This window comes from Phascolarctos cinereus, unplaced genomic scaffold (assembly GCF_003287225.1).
Source record: "Phascolarctos cinereus isolate Bilbo 61053 unplaced genomic scaffold, phaCin_HiC Scaffold_1;HRSCAF=81, whole genome shotgun sequence".
In the NCBI taxonomy this organism is placed as follows: domain Eukaryota; kingdom Metazoa; phylum Chordata; class Mammalia; order Diprotodontia; family Phascolarctidae; genus Phascolarctos; species Phascolarctos cinereus.
In genome coordinates, this window is record NW_027555514.1 from 288,331,597 (window position 1) to 288,351,016 (window position 19,420).

Consider the following 19,420-nt stretch of genomic DNA (forward strand, 5'->3'; position numbering starts at 1 on the left):
CCAGTAAGCCACTAAGAGTACCGACCACTCTGCTCCTGAATCAAAGCCACACAACTAAGTTCTGGGAACGTGTTCCTTGCTCAGTGCTCAGCCAGGCCCCGTGCTTTAGCGACCACTTCCCCCCCGCTCCCACCTGCCCCCAATTTGTAATCCTGAGCTGGATAACAGGCAGCGGACTAGCCAGATGGCTCCTCTTCCTGCTCCCAGAACAAGTTCGGGATTCCTCTGATACCTCCTTCTGCCCCAACGCTCTGTCTTAGCTTCCTTGTTATCCCCAAGGGTTAGAATACTCCTCTTCCTCCTGTCCAGGCTGCCATGCTGTGCTTCTGGTGAGCCCCCACCCAAATGTTTGCAGGCCTCTCGGTCTAAGATGCTCTGGGCTAGAAAAATAACTCACTGTGACTTTTCCTTAGCCTTTCCAATCAGAATGCAATCTGTTGTGTCTTCTAGTTTATTGTGAAGACGTATGCTAGGTGAGCTAACCAAAAATGCTACCTCTCACTCTGCCATCTTGACTGTGCCCCCCATGAAGGTTCTTGTCCAGGCCACTTGGTGAGCCTGTCGCCAATAGGTACTAGGAAGGGCAAGAGTGTGTTAACTTCTTAATTATCCAAGTCACAAAAGAAAAGCCTAATTGATGACTCTGTCCCAGCCCTCAGGGAGTCCTCCCAATTCCCTTAAATTTACTTATCGGTGTACTAGTTGTTGTTACCATCCCAGTGCGGCAGAGATCATCTTGTCTGTGTATCTGAAGCATCAACAGTACCCTGCCCACCGGGACACTCAAAATTTTGTTGAACCAAATTATGAGACATAATTTTAAGACAAGTGTACACTCGAGGTAAGAGTTTAGCTGAAATATATGGCAGAGAATAAAATTCATCTGGAAAGTAAAATTTGGGGAAGGGGACAAGGAAGGAGTTGGTATCATAAGCATTCCATCAGTGGAATTCTAACAAAATTGGCCTTTGCACCCTACGGGAAGAGGTCTGGAAAGGCGAGACGCAGCCAGATCCTTGCTTTGCATCTCTCAGAGGATTTACAAAATTTGTGACTTGGAGGTAAGTCTGAGGTCACACGATCCAATCTCATCCAGTTCCCCCACCTCTCCTCGACAGCATTCCTAACAAATGGTCCTCTTGCCTCTGTCTGAACTCTTACCTGTGACAGAGAACCCACTCCTGACAGGAGCGGCACACTCAATTTTTGGATGCCCTTAATTGTTACAATTGTTTTGTCTTAAAAATAAAATAGATTCTGTGGATATTTTCATTTTTCTATTACCTAGAATTCACCCTTCCCAGTGAGCCATCCCTTACAACAAGGAGGCAGGAAGAAATCAGCAAAACCAACCAGGACACTGGAAAAGCCTGACAGAATGTGCGATGTTTGACGCTCCTATACCCCGGTCTCAGGAAAGGCAGGTACCTTCTTGTATCTCTTCTTTGAGGAAAAGCGTATTCTTTTAAACCCTGCCATACTCACTCTAGTTTTGTGGCTGTTCTGTCCCTTTACATTGTTGCAGTCACTCTGCACATTGTTTTCTTGGCTCTGCTGAATTCACTCCTCTGCTTGGCACTCAAAGCCCTTCATTTTTCAGCCCTGCTTAGTCCTTTTCTCCAGACCGACTTTCTTGCTGTTTCCCACATTCAGCAACCCCTGTCCCTTCTCCACGCCTTTGCACTAGCTGTACTACCTCCCTGGGATGCACATCTTCCACATCTTTGCCTAAAGCTCCGCTGAAGTCCTGCCTTTTACATGGGGCCTTCCTGATATCCTCAGCTACTATCACCCCATATTACCCTGTAGGTATTTGGCATCTATCTCATGTGTACTCCTATTTGTAAATGCTGTCTCCCCCATTAGAATGTAAGCTCCTCGAAGGCAAGGACCCCTTTGGTTTTGTCTTTGTCTTACCAGGGCCTCACCCAGGGCCTGACACATACTTACTGGTTTGCTGACTGAATGATGATGGTATAACAAGTAAAATGACCCCCAAACTTCTCAGGTGCTAGGTAAGTGTTAAGGTTAGATGCCACCCAGACGCACCTTCTTTAAGAAAAGGACTTACCCAGATCTCCTTGTTTCCAACAACGTCAGTAAAATCTGAGTGCCATTGACTAAGCAGTTTTCAGTCAGGTCTCCATCAAACATGTTCTTTAGAAGCCGTTCCACACATCCCTGTCTGTTAAATAGACACTTGAGTTATTGTCAGGGAAAAAGAGAATGAATCATGGAGCCCCCACTAAGGTCAGAAGGAAAGCAGCTGGTCATGCTGAAGGTCCCACCAAACAGCAGGAAAGCCTGGCTGATGCAGGGAGGCTCGTCCTCCTGCACTTACTCCAACAGGACATCGGGCATGAAAGCACTGAGCAGTCCACTCTGAAGTCAGTGGGAAAACACAAAAATGAACTGAAATCCATGCCCAGAGCGAAATCTCCTCTAAAGCAAGCAGGGCCCAGCTGAAGTGGAATTCGAGGACAACGTGGCCAGCAGCCTGGCTGTTACTGGATACTCACGACTCCAAGACTGTGAGGAGGGGGTCAGGCTCAGAAATCTCTTGCGTCTGACTGCTCTGGTCTCTGCTGAGTCGGATGATATCACAGAGGGTCTGAGAAGCATTTGATTGTCTCTGAGAATAATCACAAATGATAAGCATCACCCCATTAGTCCCAAAGAGAACTGTTACCCAGAATAAAGAAGCTAGTGTAGGAGAGATGAAATCACCTATTCCTCCTACTCCTCCTTTCTCAATCAACACATCAGTAAAAACAAAACAAACTTAATCCTGCCTATTCAGAACCAAGGCTTTTCTACACCAAGTGAGCGTAGCCTTGTTACTGAGCATTAAAGATGGTAAGCTGGACAGCTCAAAACGATCCTCGAAACAGCAGATGTACGGACAGGACCTGTATTCACTCAACACACTTTTATTACCTACTATATTCTCATCCACAAATTTGTGGATAAGAAAACTGAGGGTCAGAAAGATAAAGTGACATAGCTTATGAGGGACCAGGGTGGCAGTCACAAGCCGGCCCTAGACAGGCTCCAGGGCCAGCACCATTTCCCATTTACCAAGCTGCCTCTCTTGAGGAGACGAAATGAAGAAATGTATTCCAAAAAGGGATGGCTTCCTTCGTTCCAGGTAAACGCAAATATGATGATGGGCTCTTTAGCCGTAATTTCCTCTCCCCAGAAATATGGATAAGGCTCATCTGGGGAAAGCATTACCCTATATTATTTTTTAGAAAATGTTTTTATGTTTTTACATCATCATAATTATCCCCAGTAACCCTCCCCTTCCCATAGAGCTATACCATATTCATATGGTATATATGGTATTTTTAAAGATGTTTCCCTCCCTCCAAAAAAAAAAAAGAAAAGAAAAAAATCAGCACAACTGATCAATCCACTGAAAAAGTCCCCAAACCTGCCATGCGTCACCACTGTGGACCTTTCCCCTCCACTGAGGGGCGGACTGGGGGTGTCCTCTCGCCTCTCTTCCTTCTGGGTCCAGTTCTGCTGGACTTTCACATCTTGTTACATTTACTTCTGGGTTTTGGTTTGTCCTTTTTTTCCGTTTGTGTTGCGTCGTGGTGTAGATTGTTTTTGGCTGTTTACCCTGCATCATGTTTCTCTGCATTTATCACACACCTATCTCTTACAGCGCAGGAATATGACACTCCATTCATGTGACACCATTTATTTACCCATTCCCCAATCTATGCATGTCTACTTTGCTTCCAATTATTTGCTACCACAAAAAGTGCCATAAATCTTTTGGCGTTTTTGAGGACTTTCTTATCATAAATGACTTACTTGGGGAATTAGTTCAGTAATGGAATCTCTGGTTCAAAGGCCACTGATATTTTATTTGCATACTTCCAAACTGCTTTCCAAAATGGTCGCATCATTTCACATACCCGCTAACAGCATGTCAGGGTGCCTGTCGCTCCACCAGCCTTCCCACATCGACAGTCTCCATTTTTTGTCCTCTTTGCCAATTTACAGGGTGTGAAGTAAAACTTTGGGGTGACTGTGACTGGCATTTCTCTTATTATTACTGATCTGGAACATTTTTTTCATGGGGCTGCAGATACTCTGGGTTCTTCTTTTAAAAACTAGTCCTATCTTTTGACCACTTACCAACTGAGGAATGGCTATTAACCTCACATATATAGTTGTTTAAATATTTTGGATACCAGACCCTTATCAGTGAAATGTGATATACACATTTCCCCCATTTGACCATTTCTTTTCTTATTCAGGTTCATTAATTTTGTCTGTGTAGAAACTCTTTGGTTTCATGTAAGCAAAGTACCCAGTTTATCTTTTGAAATTAGCTCTATCTCTGGTTTGGTTAAGAATATATCTCCTAACACTTACTAGCTGTGTGACCCCGGGCAAGTCACTTAACCCCAATTACCTAAAAATAAAAAGTTAAAAATTAAAAAAAATTAAAAAAAAAAAAGAATATCTCTCCTACCTACAGCTGTGAGAGGCACATGATCTACCCCTTTTTAAGATGAAAGCTGTACATCCGGATAGAACGCATTGTGGAACATGGTGCATGGTGCTGGTCGAAGCCTAGTTCACGCCAGACAGCTTTCTGGTTTTCCCAGCAGTTTTTAATCAAATAAGGAGCTTTTTTCCCCTAGATAATCTGTATTTTCCACTTTACTGAACGCCGAGTCACTGTTTTTGTTTGGTCCGTCCCGCTGGTCTCTCTCTATTTTTTAACCAATGTTGCTCAGTCATTTCAGTCACGTCCAAGTCTCTGTCACCCATTTGGGGTTTTCTCAGCAAAGACATTGGAGCGATTTACCATTTCCTTCTCCCCCTCATTTTACAGATGAAGAGCTGAGGCAAACAGGATTAAGTGACTGCCAGTGAGTGTCTAAGGCTAGATCTGGACTCAGGAAGATGAGTCTTCCTGACTCCAGGCCTCATGCTCCATCCACTGTGGCTGCCTTTTTAATCAATGCCATGTGGTTTGGATGACTGCTGCTTTAGAACACAGTCTGAGGGCTGAAGTGCTATTCCCCCTTCCTCCCTACTTCTTTTCATCATTTCCCTTGATATCCTAGATCTTTTGTATCTCCAAATGAATGTTATTATTTTACCAAATGCTATAAGGAATTCCTTTCATTGACTGGTGCAGCATTGAAAGCATAAATTAACTTAGGTAGTATTGTTATCATATTGCCATGAACCAACCACACATTGAAGATTTAAGTTGTTCTTTATTTCTTTTATTTAAGTTATTCTTTTTTTCTTTAAGGAATATTTTATAATTGACTCTACACAATTTTTTTGTATATTTCATGTATTTTGTAGTTATCTGGAATGTGATTTTCTTTTCTGTTTTTGCTTCCTGAGACTTGTTACTATTGTATAGGAATGCTACTGATTTCTGAGGGTTCATTTTGTTGCAGGCAACTTTGCTGAAGCTATTAATTTAATAATTAATAGCTAAAAAATTAAATTGTCTCAATAGCTTTGCTGATTCCCTAGGATTTTCCAAGTATACCATATCCAAATAAGGATAGTCTTCATCCCTTCTTTACCTATCTTTATGCTTTTCATCTTTCTCTTGTCTTACCAATGTTGCTATATTTCTAGAATATCAAATAGTCATGGGAAGAGTGGGTGTCCGTGCTCACTCCCATATTTACTTGAAAAGGTTCCAGGGTATCCTACTGCACATGATCCCTGGTTTTGGTTGTAGACTGATGCTTTTTATGACCTTAAAAAAAACCCATCTGTGCCTGTACTTTGCAGGGTTTTTAGCATAAATGAGTGCTGTGCTTTGTCAAAGGCTTTTTCTGCATCTGTTAATTATATGGTTTTGGATGTTCTGCTTTTTAATGTGATTAGTTATGTTGACTGTTTTCCTAATGTTGAACCATCCTTGCATCCATGGTATAAATTCTACTTGGTCATAATAAATTATTTCTTCCCTAAATCACTGTAGTCTATTCAATGGGATTTTGTTTAAAAAAAATTTTAGTCAATATTCATTAATGATATTGATCTATAGGTGTTCCTTCTGTTTCCTCTTTCCCTAGTTTAGGTATTAGGACTTATATTTGTCTTACCAAAAAAGATTCTAGGAGGCTGCTTTGTTTCTCACTTTCAGAGAATAATTTGTAAAGTATAAGTACTAATTATTCTTTTAAAATATGACAGAGTTCTCCTGGGAATTTATCAAGATCAGGAGTTTCTCCCTGCCCCACCCCTGTCCTGTCCGTCCCCCCATCCCTACCCCCCCCAACCCCAGTAATTCCTTTACATCTATTTCCTTCTCTGAGATCGAGTTATTTAAGAACTCTATCTGGTCTCCAGATAGTTTGGGTATGTTGTATTTTTGAAGGTATTCCTCTTTTTGGTGTTCTTAGTTATGTTAGGATATAATTCTTTTAATTTCTCCAGATTTTGATGCAATTTCAACTTGTTCATTTGCTATTTAATTGGTTTTATTTTCTGCTCTCTTCTTTTTAACCATATTAGCTAAAGGTTTATCCATTTTATTAGTCTTTTCAAAGATCGAGCTTTTAGTTTTAGTTATCATTTGTTACCAATTTACCTATTTCTCCTTTAATTTTGAATATATCCTCTTTTATTTATTTTAGGTTTATTTGTTGGATTTCTAATTTCTAAAAACGCATATTCAATTCATTAATCCTCTTTTTCTCTTTTGTTAACGTATATTTATAGGAATATGATTTTTCCCCTTCAGGGCTGCTTTCGTTGCACCCTAGAAATTTCCTCTGTTGTTTCATCATTATCACTTACTTTTACATAATTTTTTCTGTGATTTAGGTTTTGATCCACTCATTATTTGGGATTTCATTGTTAAGTCTCCATTGGGGTCTGTCTTTTGCTTGTGGTCCCTGAACCAAGAACCATCTCGTGTTTTGGTTTATAAACGCTGTTCTTACTATTGATGCCTTTTTACATCTGCTTGTAAGATCTCTGTGCCCTAATACGTGGTCAATTTTTGGGAAAAGTTTCATGCAGTTCAGAGAAATATGCATACACATTTGCAGTCTCATTTAGAAGCTACCATAGGTCTTTTAGTTCTAGTTTCTCTAGCAATTTGTTGAATTCCATATTTTTCCTTCTATCTTCCTATTAAAATTATCCAAGACTGAGATAGGGATATTTTATTCTCCTGTCCCTATAGTGTTACCATCTATGTTTTCTTATAGCTCAATTAATGCTCCCTTTATGAATTTGGATGCTAAATAATTTAAAGCATATATGTTTATTCCTCATACTAATTTGTTGTGTTATTACTGATTTTGATTTGTTATCTATGCTAATTTCAGCACACTGTTATTTCTTTGTTTACCTCCTTTTTATTTTTCAAATGTTTGTTTTTGCTTTGTCAGACAGCATGATTGCAACTCCTACTTTTTAGGATTCACTTAATACACAGTGAATTTTTTCCATCCCCTTCAATTTTGCTTGTTTCTCTGTTATTTAAATGTGCTCCTTGGAAGCAACACATTAGAGGGGTTTGTTTTCTTATCCAATCTGTCACTGTTTCATTTTACTGGATTGTTTAATCCATTCACAATTAAAGTTATGAGAAAGAGGTTTATATTTTCCTCCATTTCTCTTTCATACTGTTTTTCCCCCAAGTTATGTTGTAAACAAAGTATTATGTCTCTTCAGTTTTAGCTTAGTTTGTTGTCTTTGTTTCTTTTTTAAGGTGGGTCTATTTCCATCAGCTTTTCTCCCTGCCCCTGGGTCCCTCTTCTTGTTTGTTGCCCCTTTCCCTTTGGAATTTTAATCATTAATTCCACTTTCTTTCCTGTGTTTATCCAGGTATTTAGTTCTTCTACTCCTTTTTTCCCCTCAGTCAAGTAGATTTTCCTCTACCTCTCTTCACCTTAAACTAGTCCTGTTCATTAGTTCTTTCATTTTATGGACTCCTTTCCAAGAGGATTTCTATCATGCTCCTGACTACCCAACCTCTTCTGTCTGCCCTAGGCCCCCAATCTCTGGTTCACAACCCATGTAATTACCTAGTCGCTCTCTATTTTCTGTATTCATCATGGAATCCAAATTTCCAGCATATCGATTCTGGGCTCTCCCTTTGAGGCACTCTCTGCCATGGCCTTGCTTGCCCTGCAGGTTCTGCTTTTTCACTGTACCTCACTCCAAAAACAAGGCCAATTCTTATAGCTGAGAGGACACTGATCCATGGTACAACCCCTCCTCTTCACACAGCTGATTTATGCAGTCCACCACTAACTGATACCCTTCCCCCCATTACCTTCCCTCCCCATTCGTCTCAAAATGTCCTCTCTGAGTCCATTCCTTCCCACTCCCCCAGGCACCAGATGCCCCCTGGAGTTCCAACTGTCCCCCACGCCCCAAGGTAGGACAAGTGGTCTTTTCAAGTACCAAAATCCACTGGACAATGCCCACCTCCCTTTACAGAACATCTCTCTTCGCCCACAGGGAGATTCATCAAAAAGAACCCCCTCCCACCACCAAATTAAAGCCTCTCTCTTCCTTTCTACCACTTTTCAATCTCTGTCCCCTGCAGGCTCTTCTCTTCCTGAGAATCCACAGAAGTCACCTTTCCCTTATTACTAGCCCTCAACTTGACTGAGGCCCATCACACTCCCCTTTATTGCTCTACTCCCCTCCCCTGCCATGCACCAGTTTTGTAATGTAGTCCCACCAAAAAAAGAAGATTCACCTATAGGCAGGGCACACACAATGACCCTGGCTTGCCTCTTCACTGTTACCTCCACCTGACATCTGCCTTCACTCCAGTCTCCTTGTGCACTTTTAGAAAGAAGTCTCTTACTGGTCTCTCTGATGTCACTTGTTTGCTGTTGTTCCTGGCTAACGCATTTATCCTTCCTGCATTTCTGTTGAATGGGGTGTTCAAGAAGCAAATAAAATCCTCAGGTATGGTTTTCTTACTAAGAATGTTTCAAATGCCTCTTTATTACTGCATCTCCATTTATTTTCATTCATAGTTAAGCTCAGATCTGCAGGGTAGGTCAGCTCCATCACTCTTCAGAACACATTCCAATCCCTCATTCATTTTCTGGCAGGTGCACAATAGTCTTGTGTTCTCTGGATTTCCTTTCCTTTGTATTTGAAGGTCTTTCTCCTGGTTGCTTGAAAGACCTATTGTTTCTGAATCAAACTGTTAAAATTAATCAGTATGTGTCTTGGAGTTTGCAACCTTCCCTCTTCATCTCTCAGAAGCGATCTCTGAACTTGTTCCATTGGTATTTCATTTTCTGCATTCAGAAGCTCTAAGGAGTTTTCTTTCTTTCTTTTTTTTTTTACTGCAGTTATTCTTTTTTTTAATTTAATTTAATTTTTAATTAATTTATTTTGATTTATCAACAATCACTTCCATATGCTTTTGAGTTTAAAATTTTTCTCCCTCTTCCTCCCCACCACCCTCCCCAAGATAGCGCACAATCTGATATAGGCTACACACACACATTCCTATTAAACATATTTTCACATTAGTGATGTTGTAAGGAAGAATTAGGACCAATAGGAGGAACCACCAGAAAGAGGAAACAAAACTCTACAGAAGAAAAAAAAAAAGCAAATAGTATGCTCTGATCTGCGTTCAAACTCCATAGCTCTTTCTTTGGATGTGGATAGAATTTTCCATCACGAGGCCTTTGGAGATGTCTTAGATCCTTGTATTCCCGAGAAGGGTTAAGTTTATCAATATTAGTCATCGCACAACGTGGCTGTTACTGTGTACAATGTTCTCCTGGTTCTGCTCACTTCACTCAGCATGAGACCATACAAGTCTTTCCAGGTTTTTCTGAAGTCAGCCTGTTCATCATTTCTTATAGCACAGTAGCATTCCATTACATACAGCTTGTTCAGTCATTCCCTGATTGATGGGCATCCCCTCAATTTCCAATTCTTTGCCACCACACAAAGAGCTGCTATAAATATTTCTGTACACATGGGTCCTTTTCCCATCTGTACGATCTCTTTGGGATACAGCCCTGGAAGTGTTATTGCTGGGTCAAAGGGTGTGTACATTTTTGTAGCCCTCTAAGGAGTTTTCTTACACTATCGCTTGCACTGTGGTGTTCACTTTCTAACTCTCCTGCTCTTCTGGGAGGTCCACAACCTTTAAATTGTCTCCATGCGTCCCACCTTCACAAGCGAGGTGTTGTGTTTGGATGGATAGCATCTGGACCATCCTTCACGTCTATGTATTTGCATTCCCACCCAACTATTCTAGCTTCGGTTTCTCTGGTGAGATTCGCCACCTCAGATTCAAGTTCTTCTGTTCTATCAATTATTTTGCTGGGCAGGACATGCATTCTGCTCTCGTAACAATCACTCCTCTCTCTAAAGTGCTCAGGAGCAGCATGTTGTGGCTCTGCACGCTCCAGTTCTGCAGGGCCCTCTCTCTCCTCCCATGCTGGATCACTTTCCTTTGTTTTGCAGTCTTCATTCCCAAACACCTGACTCATTTACTACATCTGGGGGCCACAGTTCTTTCTGTCATTAAAGTTTTCCCTGCTGATTGGATCTGCTCACGTTCAGAGTCTTTCAGTCTTCTTCTTCCTGAGATCTTGGGTCACTTCAGTTGGCTTTTCCCTTATTTTCCTCTATTGTTCATCTTCTGACTCCCTTCCCCCTCTGACAGTGGTTTCCCTGGGGGCTGGATCTCAGACCTCAGTTGCCTCCCACAATGGGTGATTCATGGTTCACCAGCCTATGTTTCTACCCCAAGGGATTTTTGGGGGAACAGAACTGGTCCCAGTTGGGGGCTGGGGTCTTTCCCTCAGACTTAGTGGAGTATCATGTAGCCTCCTTCCCCCCCTCCACAGCCACATACACATACACTGTGCTCTGTCCTGCCCCCTCTGCCCCTCAGTTTTCTGGCCCAGCAGTCCAATGGATTGGTGCCACAGTAGCTGGGGATGATTTCTAACATTTGGAGTTTGGTCTCCAAGGCTCTGAGCTGGGAAGGAAGTTAGAATATGAGGCTCAGCACTATTTCAAACCCAGACACATCCTTTCCTGTTTTCTTTCTTCCTGATTCTCCTGTAAAGTTATGTTACAGCTCAGAATGCCGATGGAGTGCTAGCCACGGAGACCCCAACCAACTTCTGCAGCCTGGAGCCCAGATTTCCAAGGCACTGGAATCGAGGTGTAGGGCTGATTTTTGTTCCCAAGTCCACGGGTCAGGTCTTTGGCTCAGTTAATGTAATGTCATTATTAGTGATGTGGTGGGTGGTAGAGGAGAAGGTGCTCTATGAGTTTAGAGTGGGCGTGATGGCATGGGGTTTGGTTTTGGTTTTTTACCTTCTTTTGGGTTCCAGGTGACCTAGACCATGGAGACAGTCAAAGTTCCTTGATCTTTGGGACATAACTTCTATTTTGGAAAGATGTGAGAGGGTATGAAGAACAGAGAAAATATCTGGTCCTCCATCTTGCTGGTCACATGAACCAGAACCCTAGGCACGATGCTCTCTGAACTCCAGGGACACGATGAACAATCTCTTTGCTGCTGCACTTCTCCAGGCTCCTGCCCTGATGTGTTTGAGTGACGTAAATGCAGCCACCACACAACCCCCACACGACAGCCAACCCCTGTTCCAGCAGGTCAGCCTGCCATGGAGGGGGAGTTGCTCTGATGAGACCAACAGAAAGAAGCCCAAGAGGCTCTTCAAAAACAGGAACCACTCACCCTCCAAGAACTGAATTCACCTCCTCACTGGTGGCTGTGGACATGGCCTCCAAACGGTCATTCCAAAAGTGTCGCCTGAGTCCAAACACGGCCTCTGCAGTGCTGTGTAAACACGATGCCCGGCAGAGAAACCACGCAAAGAGAGACAGCGTGCAGATGAACCTAGCACAAACTCTGGAGGCAGACGACCTGAACGTAAGTCCCAGCTCCAAAAACCAAGAGTTGTGTGACCTCAAGGGTCTCTCAGCTTGGCCTCTCTGTGCCTGAGCTGGCTTCTCTGTACAACGGGCATCATCCTTGAACTGGGTCCTCCACCAGCTGTGGTAAGGAAAGCCATTTGTCAACTTGGTGAGCTCCTGTCACTCTCTGCCCCTGGAGATGTCCTGGCAAGGGCGGATGAAACCAGACAGGCAGACTCCACCGCTTCCCTTCTTCACGCTCCCTGAACACCTCGTGTCACCTCTTCAGGACCAGGCACGCGAGAGCTACCACCACGACACATGCCACAAGAACAAAGTGGAAGAAAACTTAAGAAACAACTTGACAAAGTCAGAGCCACTCGACTGAGACGGGCTTTTAAAAATGCTTTGTTTTGTCTCATTTGTATCTGCCAAGTAACTGAAGTAGTGGAAAGGCCCGGGGTTAACCTAGAGAAGACTCAGAGATGCAAGACAGCTATCTTCGAGTATCTGAAAAGCCATCAGATTGGCTGGCTCTGAAGGGCATGATGAGAAGGGAGCTGGATTTAATCCTGATGCCAGGAAAGCCTCTTTCCCAAGAGGAATGGGCTGCCTCAGGACATGGCGGGTCTTCACCTAAAGTCTGGGTGACCACTCGTTGGGGGTGTTCTAGTGGGGATTCCTTTGGAGGGAGGCCCCGTCCAATCCTTTTGCTTCTGTGATAGTAAGTGTTGTACAAGGCTAGAGGGAGGCAGCCAACAAAATTAATCAATTGCTTTTCACTTCAGTCCCCAAAGCAGATACTGTTTGAGTCTTTTCTAAAAGGCCTGATGGCCTCTGTTCTGGATGCTGCAAACAGAAAAGGGGAGCCTCGGAGTCCCTCAGAACTACTCTCTAGTGGGTAACCCCACCCAAGCCTGCTCAAACATGAAAGCCAAGGAGTCAGTTCAAGACAAGATTCAAATGACTCTCTGAGTAAGGAGCACAGGCCACAGACATGAAGATGTGGGACGGCTGCTATGCCCCCAGCCTCCCTGACTCACCAGCAGTTCCACTTCCCAGTCTCTTTGGACAAGAAGCAGAGACTAGTTATTCAAGGTTGACAGCAGATGCTCTAACATGATAAATACAACAGGAAGACCCCTTAGGGGAGTCTTTCTCCCATAGGAAAACAAAGCCTCTTTCATTCACTGAAGTACAACCCATGATTCAGGCCAGTCAAACAGCAATGTAGTTACAAGAAAGACAGACTGAGTAGTAGAGGACCATGTAGGAATACCCATTTTTCAGACCTGCTGCCATCTTGCTCTACAATCTAGAAAAAGAGGCTGGACAGCTCAACGGCTACAACTCAAGTGGGGCCTGAGCCCACGGCCTCACAGCTCTCTCAGAGGGTCGGGGGGTTGGGCAGCCCAGGTTTCCTACTCACGTCTTCATCTTGGCTCGAGTGGATCAGCTCCACAAGCCTCTCAATGACGTTCTCTTCATTCAGCCACTGAAAAGAAAGGAAAAGGCCTTGGGTCACATATCTGTGCCAACAACAACCAGGCCCTGGGTTCCATGAGCCTCCATGAGAGGCCGTGTGGTGCAGTGCAAAGAGTTCTGGACCTGAGGTCAAATCCTGTCTGCAACATACTATGTGGGTGACCATGGCCAAGTCACTTAATCTCTGTGGGACTCAATTTTCTCATATATAAAATAAAGGATCAGACTTCTTTTAAATTCCCTTCTACTTTCAGCTCTATAGTTGTGATCTTGTAATATATTATATTACATGTACGCAAGTTACATGTACACATAGAAATAACTACCAGGTAATTGGGGGGGGGGGGGAGACAGAGAGAAGAGAAAGACAAAGAAATCCACAGAAGAAGGAGAGAGAGAGAAGAGAAAAGGCAGAGACACAGAGAAAGAAGAGAGAGAGGAGAGAGAAACAGTGACAGAGACCCAGAGTAAGAGGAGAGAGACAAGAGACAGAGACGGGGGTGGGGGAAAGAGGAAGACAGGAGAAAAAGAGAGGGGGAGAGAAACAGTGACAGAGACCCAGAGAGAGAAGAGAGAGAAGAGACACTGTGAGAGAGAGAGAAGAGAAAGAGAGGAGAAACTGAGAGAGAAAAGAGAGAGAGCACAAGAAAAGAGGAGAGAATGATGTGGTGAGTGAGTGGAGGCATGTCAGGACAGGCTTCTTCCTTACAAATTATTTATTTATTTTTAACGTTTAATGTTTAAAAATTTTGAGTCAGGATGGATTTCCAAGAGGAGGCAGCCCCTGAGCTGAGCCTTGAAGGAGACCAAAAATGTACAGGAAGGATTCCATTTCAGGCATGAGGGACAGCTTGGGTAAAGGCAAGGAGGTAGGAAATGGATGGCAAAGCTTGGGAAACAGCAAGGGGGCCAATTTGGCTGGAAAGTCAAATGCACTGAGGAGAGTAATGGGAAATAAATGAAAAATGATGAGACGAATGTTCCCCCCTTTAAAAAACTTTTCTGCGGTCTGACATTCCCTTAATCTATTTATTCCAATTCAATTCAAACCGACCCTTTCTTAGCACCCATCCAACTTTCAATCAAGCATGTCGGTAGTGCCTCCCTCGTGCTGACTCCCAGGGACACAAAGGCCGAAGCCAAAGTCTATTGGGAGCAGGAGGCTTCTGGGAGTGGGCGGTCCTCGGTATGAGTCTTTGAAGAGGCAGAAGTGAGGAGAGCACTGCAGGCGTGGGGCACAGCGGCCAGGGCAGGTGGAGCCTCGGGTGTGAGCTGCCATACACAGGAGTCACGGCGAGGCGGGCTGGGACACACACATGGTCTCACTCTCGCAGACCCCCTTGATTCCTCCCTCCCTCTCACCTCCAAGCACAGTGGTTCAGACCCTTCTCATGTCACACCTAGACCACGGTGATAGCTTCCTCGACAGCCTCCCTGCTTCAGGTCCTAATACCCCGTCTATCCTGCACACAGATGCCCAAGTGATTTTCCTTAAGAGCAGATCCCTATTCAATGAACTCTTTTATCTCCCCATTGCCTCTAGGATTAGATACCAAATCCTCTGTTTAGCTTTGGAGGCCTTCACAACCTGGACGTGATGTAACTTCCCAGTCCCTTCTTCTCCCTGCTTGTCAGATGTGCCTCCACAGTGGCCAGAATGCCAGCCTGTCCCCACCGATGCTGGCCCCACTCCTCCCACGCGAGCCTGTGCTACTCTTTGAATCAGGGCGCATCTGTTCTCTTTGTAACTTAGCACAGACTCATGCATGTCCTCATTCCCATGTCAGAATTTATCGAAGTTCCTTGAGGGTAGGGGAGCAGGCACTTAATACATACCTGTCCTCATACTGTCTAATTTATCTTTAGTTCCCAGTGCAGACACTGCCTCCTTCACCAATTTCCTCAACCAATCCTGACAGATTTCCTACCCTACCAAGTTGAAATGCCTTTGAAGAATTAAACAGGGAAAGTTCCTGACCCTGCTCACAGTTAATTCACGCTGACTGGCTGATTCAGCTAATGAGCATCCTCACCCAATAAAGCTCTCAGGGCTAACAGGGATGACTGACTCGACTGACTCCTGCCCTTACAAACAAAAAGGGTTTAAAAAAAAAGTTATATTGATGGAAAAAGGCACTAAAAAAATAAAGAGTACTGCAGTTCAGCATGAGACCTATGGGACAATGACAACTGAGGCCAGAGAGAAAGCTGAGCTGCTCGAATCTTATTTTATTTCTGTTTCTCTGCCAAGAAGAATGATACTTAGTACTCAAAAGTACCAAGGCTAAAAGAGAGTTATACCCAAGAAAAGTAACTAGCTGCTCCTACGAATTCAAGACACGGGCCTAGTGCAAACAGAGTTCAGAAGCTCATTTCCTGAGAATACTTGGTACTGAATCCATTAAAAACACGGACCAACATTTCAAAGGAAATAGTTTTTTTAAAAAAAGTTTGATTAGGACTTTATTCTGTTTTGTTTTGTTTTTGGTTAGGACTTTATTCTGAAAAATGAAAGTAAAAACACGAAAAAGAAGTTAATTTTATTTATCTGAGAAAATCTGGGTTGTAACTGCAACTATTCACCAATTACCAGAATGAACAAAGAAGGAACTAATTAGATATCATCTGGGAAGGTCACGCTTTTCCCAACAGAAGCATATGTTATCACAATGATAGTACTATCATAAAGAGGGTCATGACTGCAAAAAATATTTGAGATCATTAATTAATTTTCCTAAAGATCTCTCACAATCGTTTGATATTCAAATCAATCTCTTTTGAAGAGCATATCCTCGCTCGTCAAAGTTATCAGCGCAGAGTACGTGTACTATGGTAGTGTATAAAATAAGAGGAATCATCCATTTCTGACTTTCATGTTCATAATTTTTTTTAGTTTGATCACAAAAAACTTAGTAAATCAGTCATGAAAGCTTTCGAAATGCAATTTCAATCTTACGAGTGGCATGGCCCTAGGTTTGCTTTTCAAAACTCTGATTCTCACTCCTATAGATAAGTAAAAGCTGCAGCTTTGTGGTTGTTGGTTTTTCCACCCTTTGCACTTTCACCGATGAGCAGCCAACCTGCTCATTGTAAATGAGGTAAAATTCCTCTCTCTTTTTGAAGACTTAAAGCCCCCTATTGAATATCCTTTCATAAATGTAAAGACTTTGCTTGATAAAGACCAGCACAGTTTACAGGGCTGAGAAAGAGTTTCCACCTAGGAAGCAGCAAATGGTCTTTCTATTAGCTCTGGGGCATCACTCTTCCTATATGTTCCACTTTCAGTCAGAATGCTTTACTATCATCATAGCCTTGTTTCCAATAGATGTACCATTACTGAAAATGGTATGAATAGCTGTTTACAGCATGTGAAAAGAACTGCTGATGTTGTTTATTCAGATGTCACTTACAGGAGTAAATACAGCATTATAAAAAAACAGATGTGGACTACAAAGAGATACAGTTAGGTGGATTAGGCCTAGGACAAATGGCTAAACCTCCAAATGAATGTCAGCCTTCCATGGGGTTCCTCCAACCCATGCCCCTACCCCTGGATCTGTGCTTGATCCTAGACTAGGTTTGGGCATTTTTGTCGATGACATACATGAAGCTGGGAAGGAGAGCTACCACATGGCTTCCCTGGCTAGGCTCTCCTACAGTGGATGCACTTTCTTTCCGGCCTCATACTCTTAATCATGATCCCCTTTAAGATCCTGGAGGGAGTTCCAGATCTGGCTTATGGACTTTGTTTTCATCTCCACCCCTGCCTTCATATTTGGGGCCTACAAATGACAAGCTGATGTCCTTCAAATGCTCAAGCTTCCCAGGATCTGCACTTTCCCTTTGCTTTGGCCACACAGGTATAGGGAAGTTGGGTCTCCAGCCACCCTGCCCTCCCCAAACTCAGGAAGTCAAGGATCTAATCGAAGTAAGGGGACTTGATGATAATGAGGTGTTAAAAATGACCTGTGAGATTTCAACCACTTCTAATGCAAACAAATCCCCGGATTTAATCATTAGAAAGGGAGCCCAATCCGGCCTAGCTGAACAGTTCAAAAGTCCAGTGGTTCAAGCTGGTTCAGGCAAGAGAGAGCAATAAAGGAAGAATGGAGCTTCTAGAAGCTGGAGGAGGGAAGGCCCTGAGAAAATCTAACCCAAGCAGAGGCAGCCATCAAAAGGAATGAAGGCCAGAACTCTGACAGTGAGGCTTTGAGCGCTGACTGGGCATAAGATGTGTTGGGAGAGATACTGAGTCACTGACAATCCACAGGATTAGAGACCCCAAGGCAATAATTCTGTATTTCCTTTTTCCCTTTGGACTCTGGTATGGAAGCCTGAGGCCTTTTTCCTCTTGGTATGGGGAAAATCTATTTACCCTTCTTGTTTCAAACATTTACTTTATCCTTATAAACAGTGTTAACCACAGACATTTGCTAGTCTGGGTGTACTTACTGGAAATACAGTTTGGAGGAAGCAACTGGCAAGGGGGAAAAACCCTGAGAACACAGAGACAGATAGATTTAACAATGAAGTGTTTTGCCAGAGCTTTCTCTGGATAGGGGCTCAGAGCTAAAAATAGAGAGCACTGTATATTCTTTAGTTACAACTTTCTAGGCAAAAAGAGACTGTTTACACTGGGAAAGCCCATCTAGACAATGAGTCAGTGGTGGGGATGGGGGGTGAGGGGGTGAATAAGGGTAGAAGAATAACCCTGGTCACCACCCCCCCACTGTTCCACAGGGATGGTCATACCCTTGACATCACCCCATACAAATGTTTCCACCTCTACAATCCTCCACTCTGAAATCCTCTATCTTGCCATGCCCTCTCGACTTTCCATCTCTCATTAGCCCTTGTGCCTCCAGTCACTACACCTTTCTCTGCTTTTCCAGACCATCACCCCTGATCAAAAGCTTCACCCTGTAGTTAACCAGGTCAGTTTTACACTCTCTTCTACACTTGAATTCTTGTTCTATGACAGTCATACCTTTCCAAAACTGGGCACTGGATTAGTCTCATCATCTGCCTCCTTCGTTTTTACTTATATGCTGCTGAATGCTGATGGTGGAAATCTCATCAAATTGTGCTAACTGGGACCACTACAAATTTATACTACCTAAATCTCAAATGGACTTTCAGTGCTGCACACCAATTTGTTTACTCTTCCCTGACTGACCATCCTACTCCAAGGCTCTGTTCTGGGCCCTCTTCTCTTCTCCCTGTATAGTACTTTGATTAGTGACCTCATCAGCTCCCATGGTTTCAATGATCATCTCTACACTCTCAAATCTATCTGTCTAGCCCTGACCTCTCTCCCAGTCATAGTCCTGCGTCTCCAGCTGCTCAAAGACATCTTAAACACATGTCCACAACTGAACTCATCTGCCCTTGCAAATTCTCCCCTCTTCCTAACTTCCCTATTACTATTACCATCCTCTCAGTCACCGAGGCTTACGATCTAGGCTTCCTTGATGTCTCCCTCTCTCAGTCCCGTGATCAATCAGTGCTTTCGTCCTGTCATTTCTACTTTCATGACATCTCACGTATGCCCTCTTCTTTCCTTGCCAATGCCACAACCATTCCGGTGCAATCCTTCAGCGCCTCACAACTGGCCTATTTCAGTAACCTGCTGGTTGGTCTCCCTGACTACGCAAATTCACCTTCCACTCAAATGTCAAATTGATCCTCCTAAAATGCAGGTCTGACTATGTCACACCCAGCCCTACTCCCAAGCCAGACAAACTCCAAGACTGTCCCTTCACTCTATACTGGACTCTAAAGGTTTTTTTCATTTTTCACTGTGTTTCTCAAATTTGTTACTTTATAGTATCCTAATGCTCTCAATGTGCCATAATTTATTCAGCTATTTTCCAAATATATATGTTATTCCCAGGGATTTTTACTTTTCTGGTTTCATTTTGTTTTGATATTTCAAATAAATCAACTCTAAGTCCATCATTAAAATATGGCACAGTAATGTAATCAGTACTGGGTCACAATGGGTCATCAATTCTGTGAACTTCCCTGTACAATGCCAGACTGC

The 19,420-nt window shown here is 43.2% G+C and overlaps 1 protein-coding gene across 3 annotated transcripts in view; it reads right to left on the minus strand.

Annotated features, from left to right (window-relative positions):
* The window catches only part of PPP6R2 (protein phosphatase 6 regulatory subunit 2), a 135,595-nt gene that overhangs the window by 37,723 nt on the left and 78,452 nt on the right, over positions 1-19,420 (minus strand). For all 3 annotated transcript variants that reach the window (XM_020982852.1, XM_078147886.1, XM_020982857.2), the window contains 3 exons: positions 13,322-13,387; positions 2,520-2,632; positions 2,072-2,185 (listed from right to left, as the gene is read on the minus strand). In XM_020982852.1, coding sequence (XP_020838511.1) covers positions 2,072-2,185; positions 2,520-2,632; positions 13,322-13,387 — 293 coding nt within the window. The remainder of the gene's footprint in view (positions 1-2,071; positions 2,186-2,519; positions 2,633-13,321; positions 13,388-19,420) is intronic.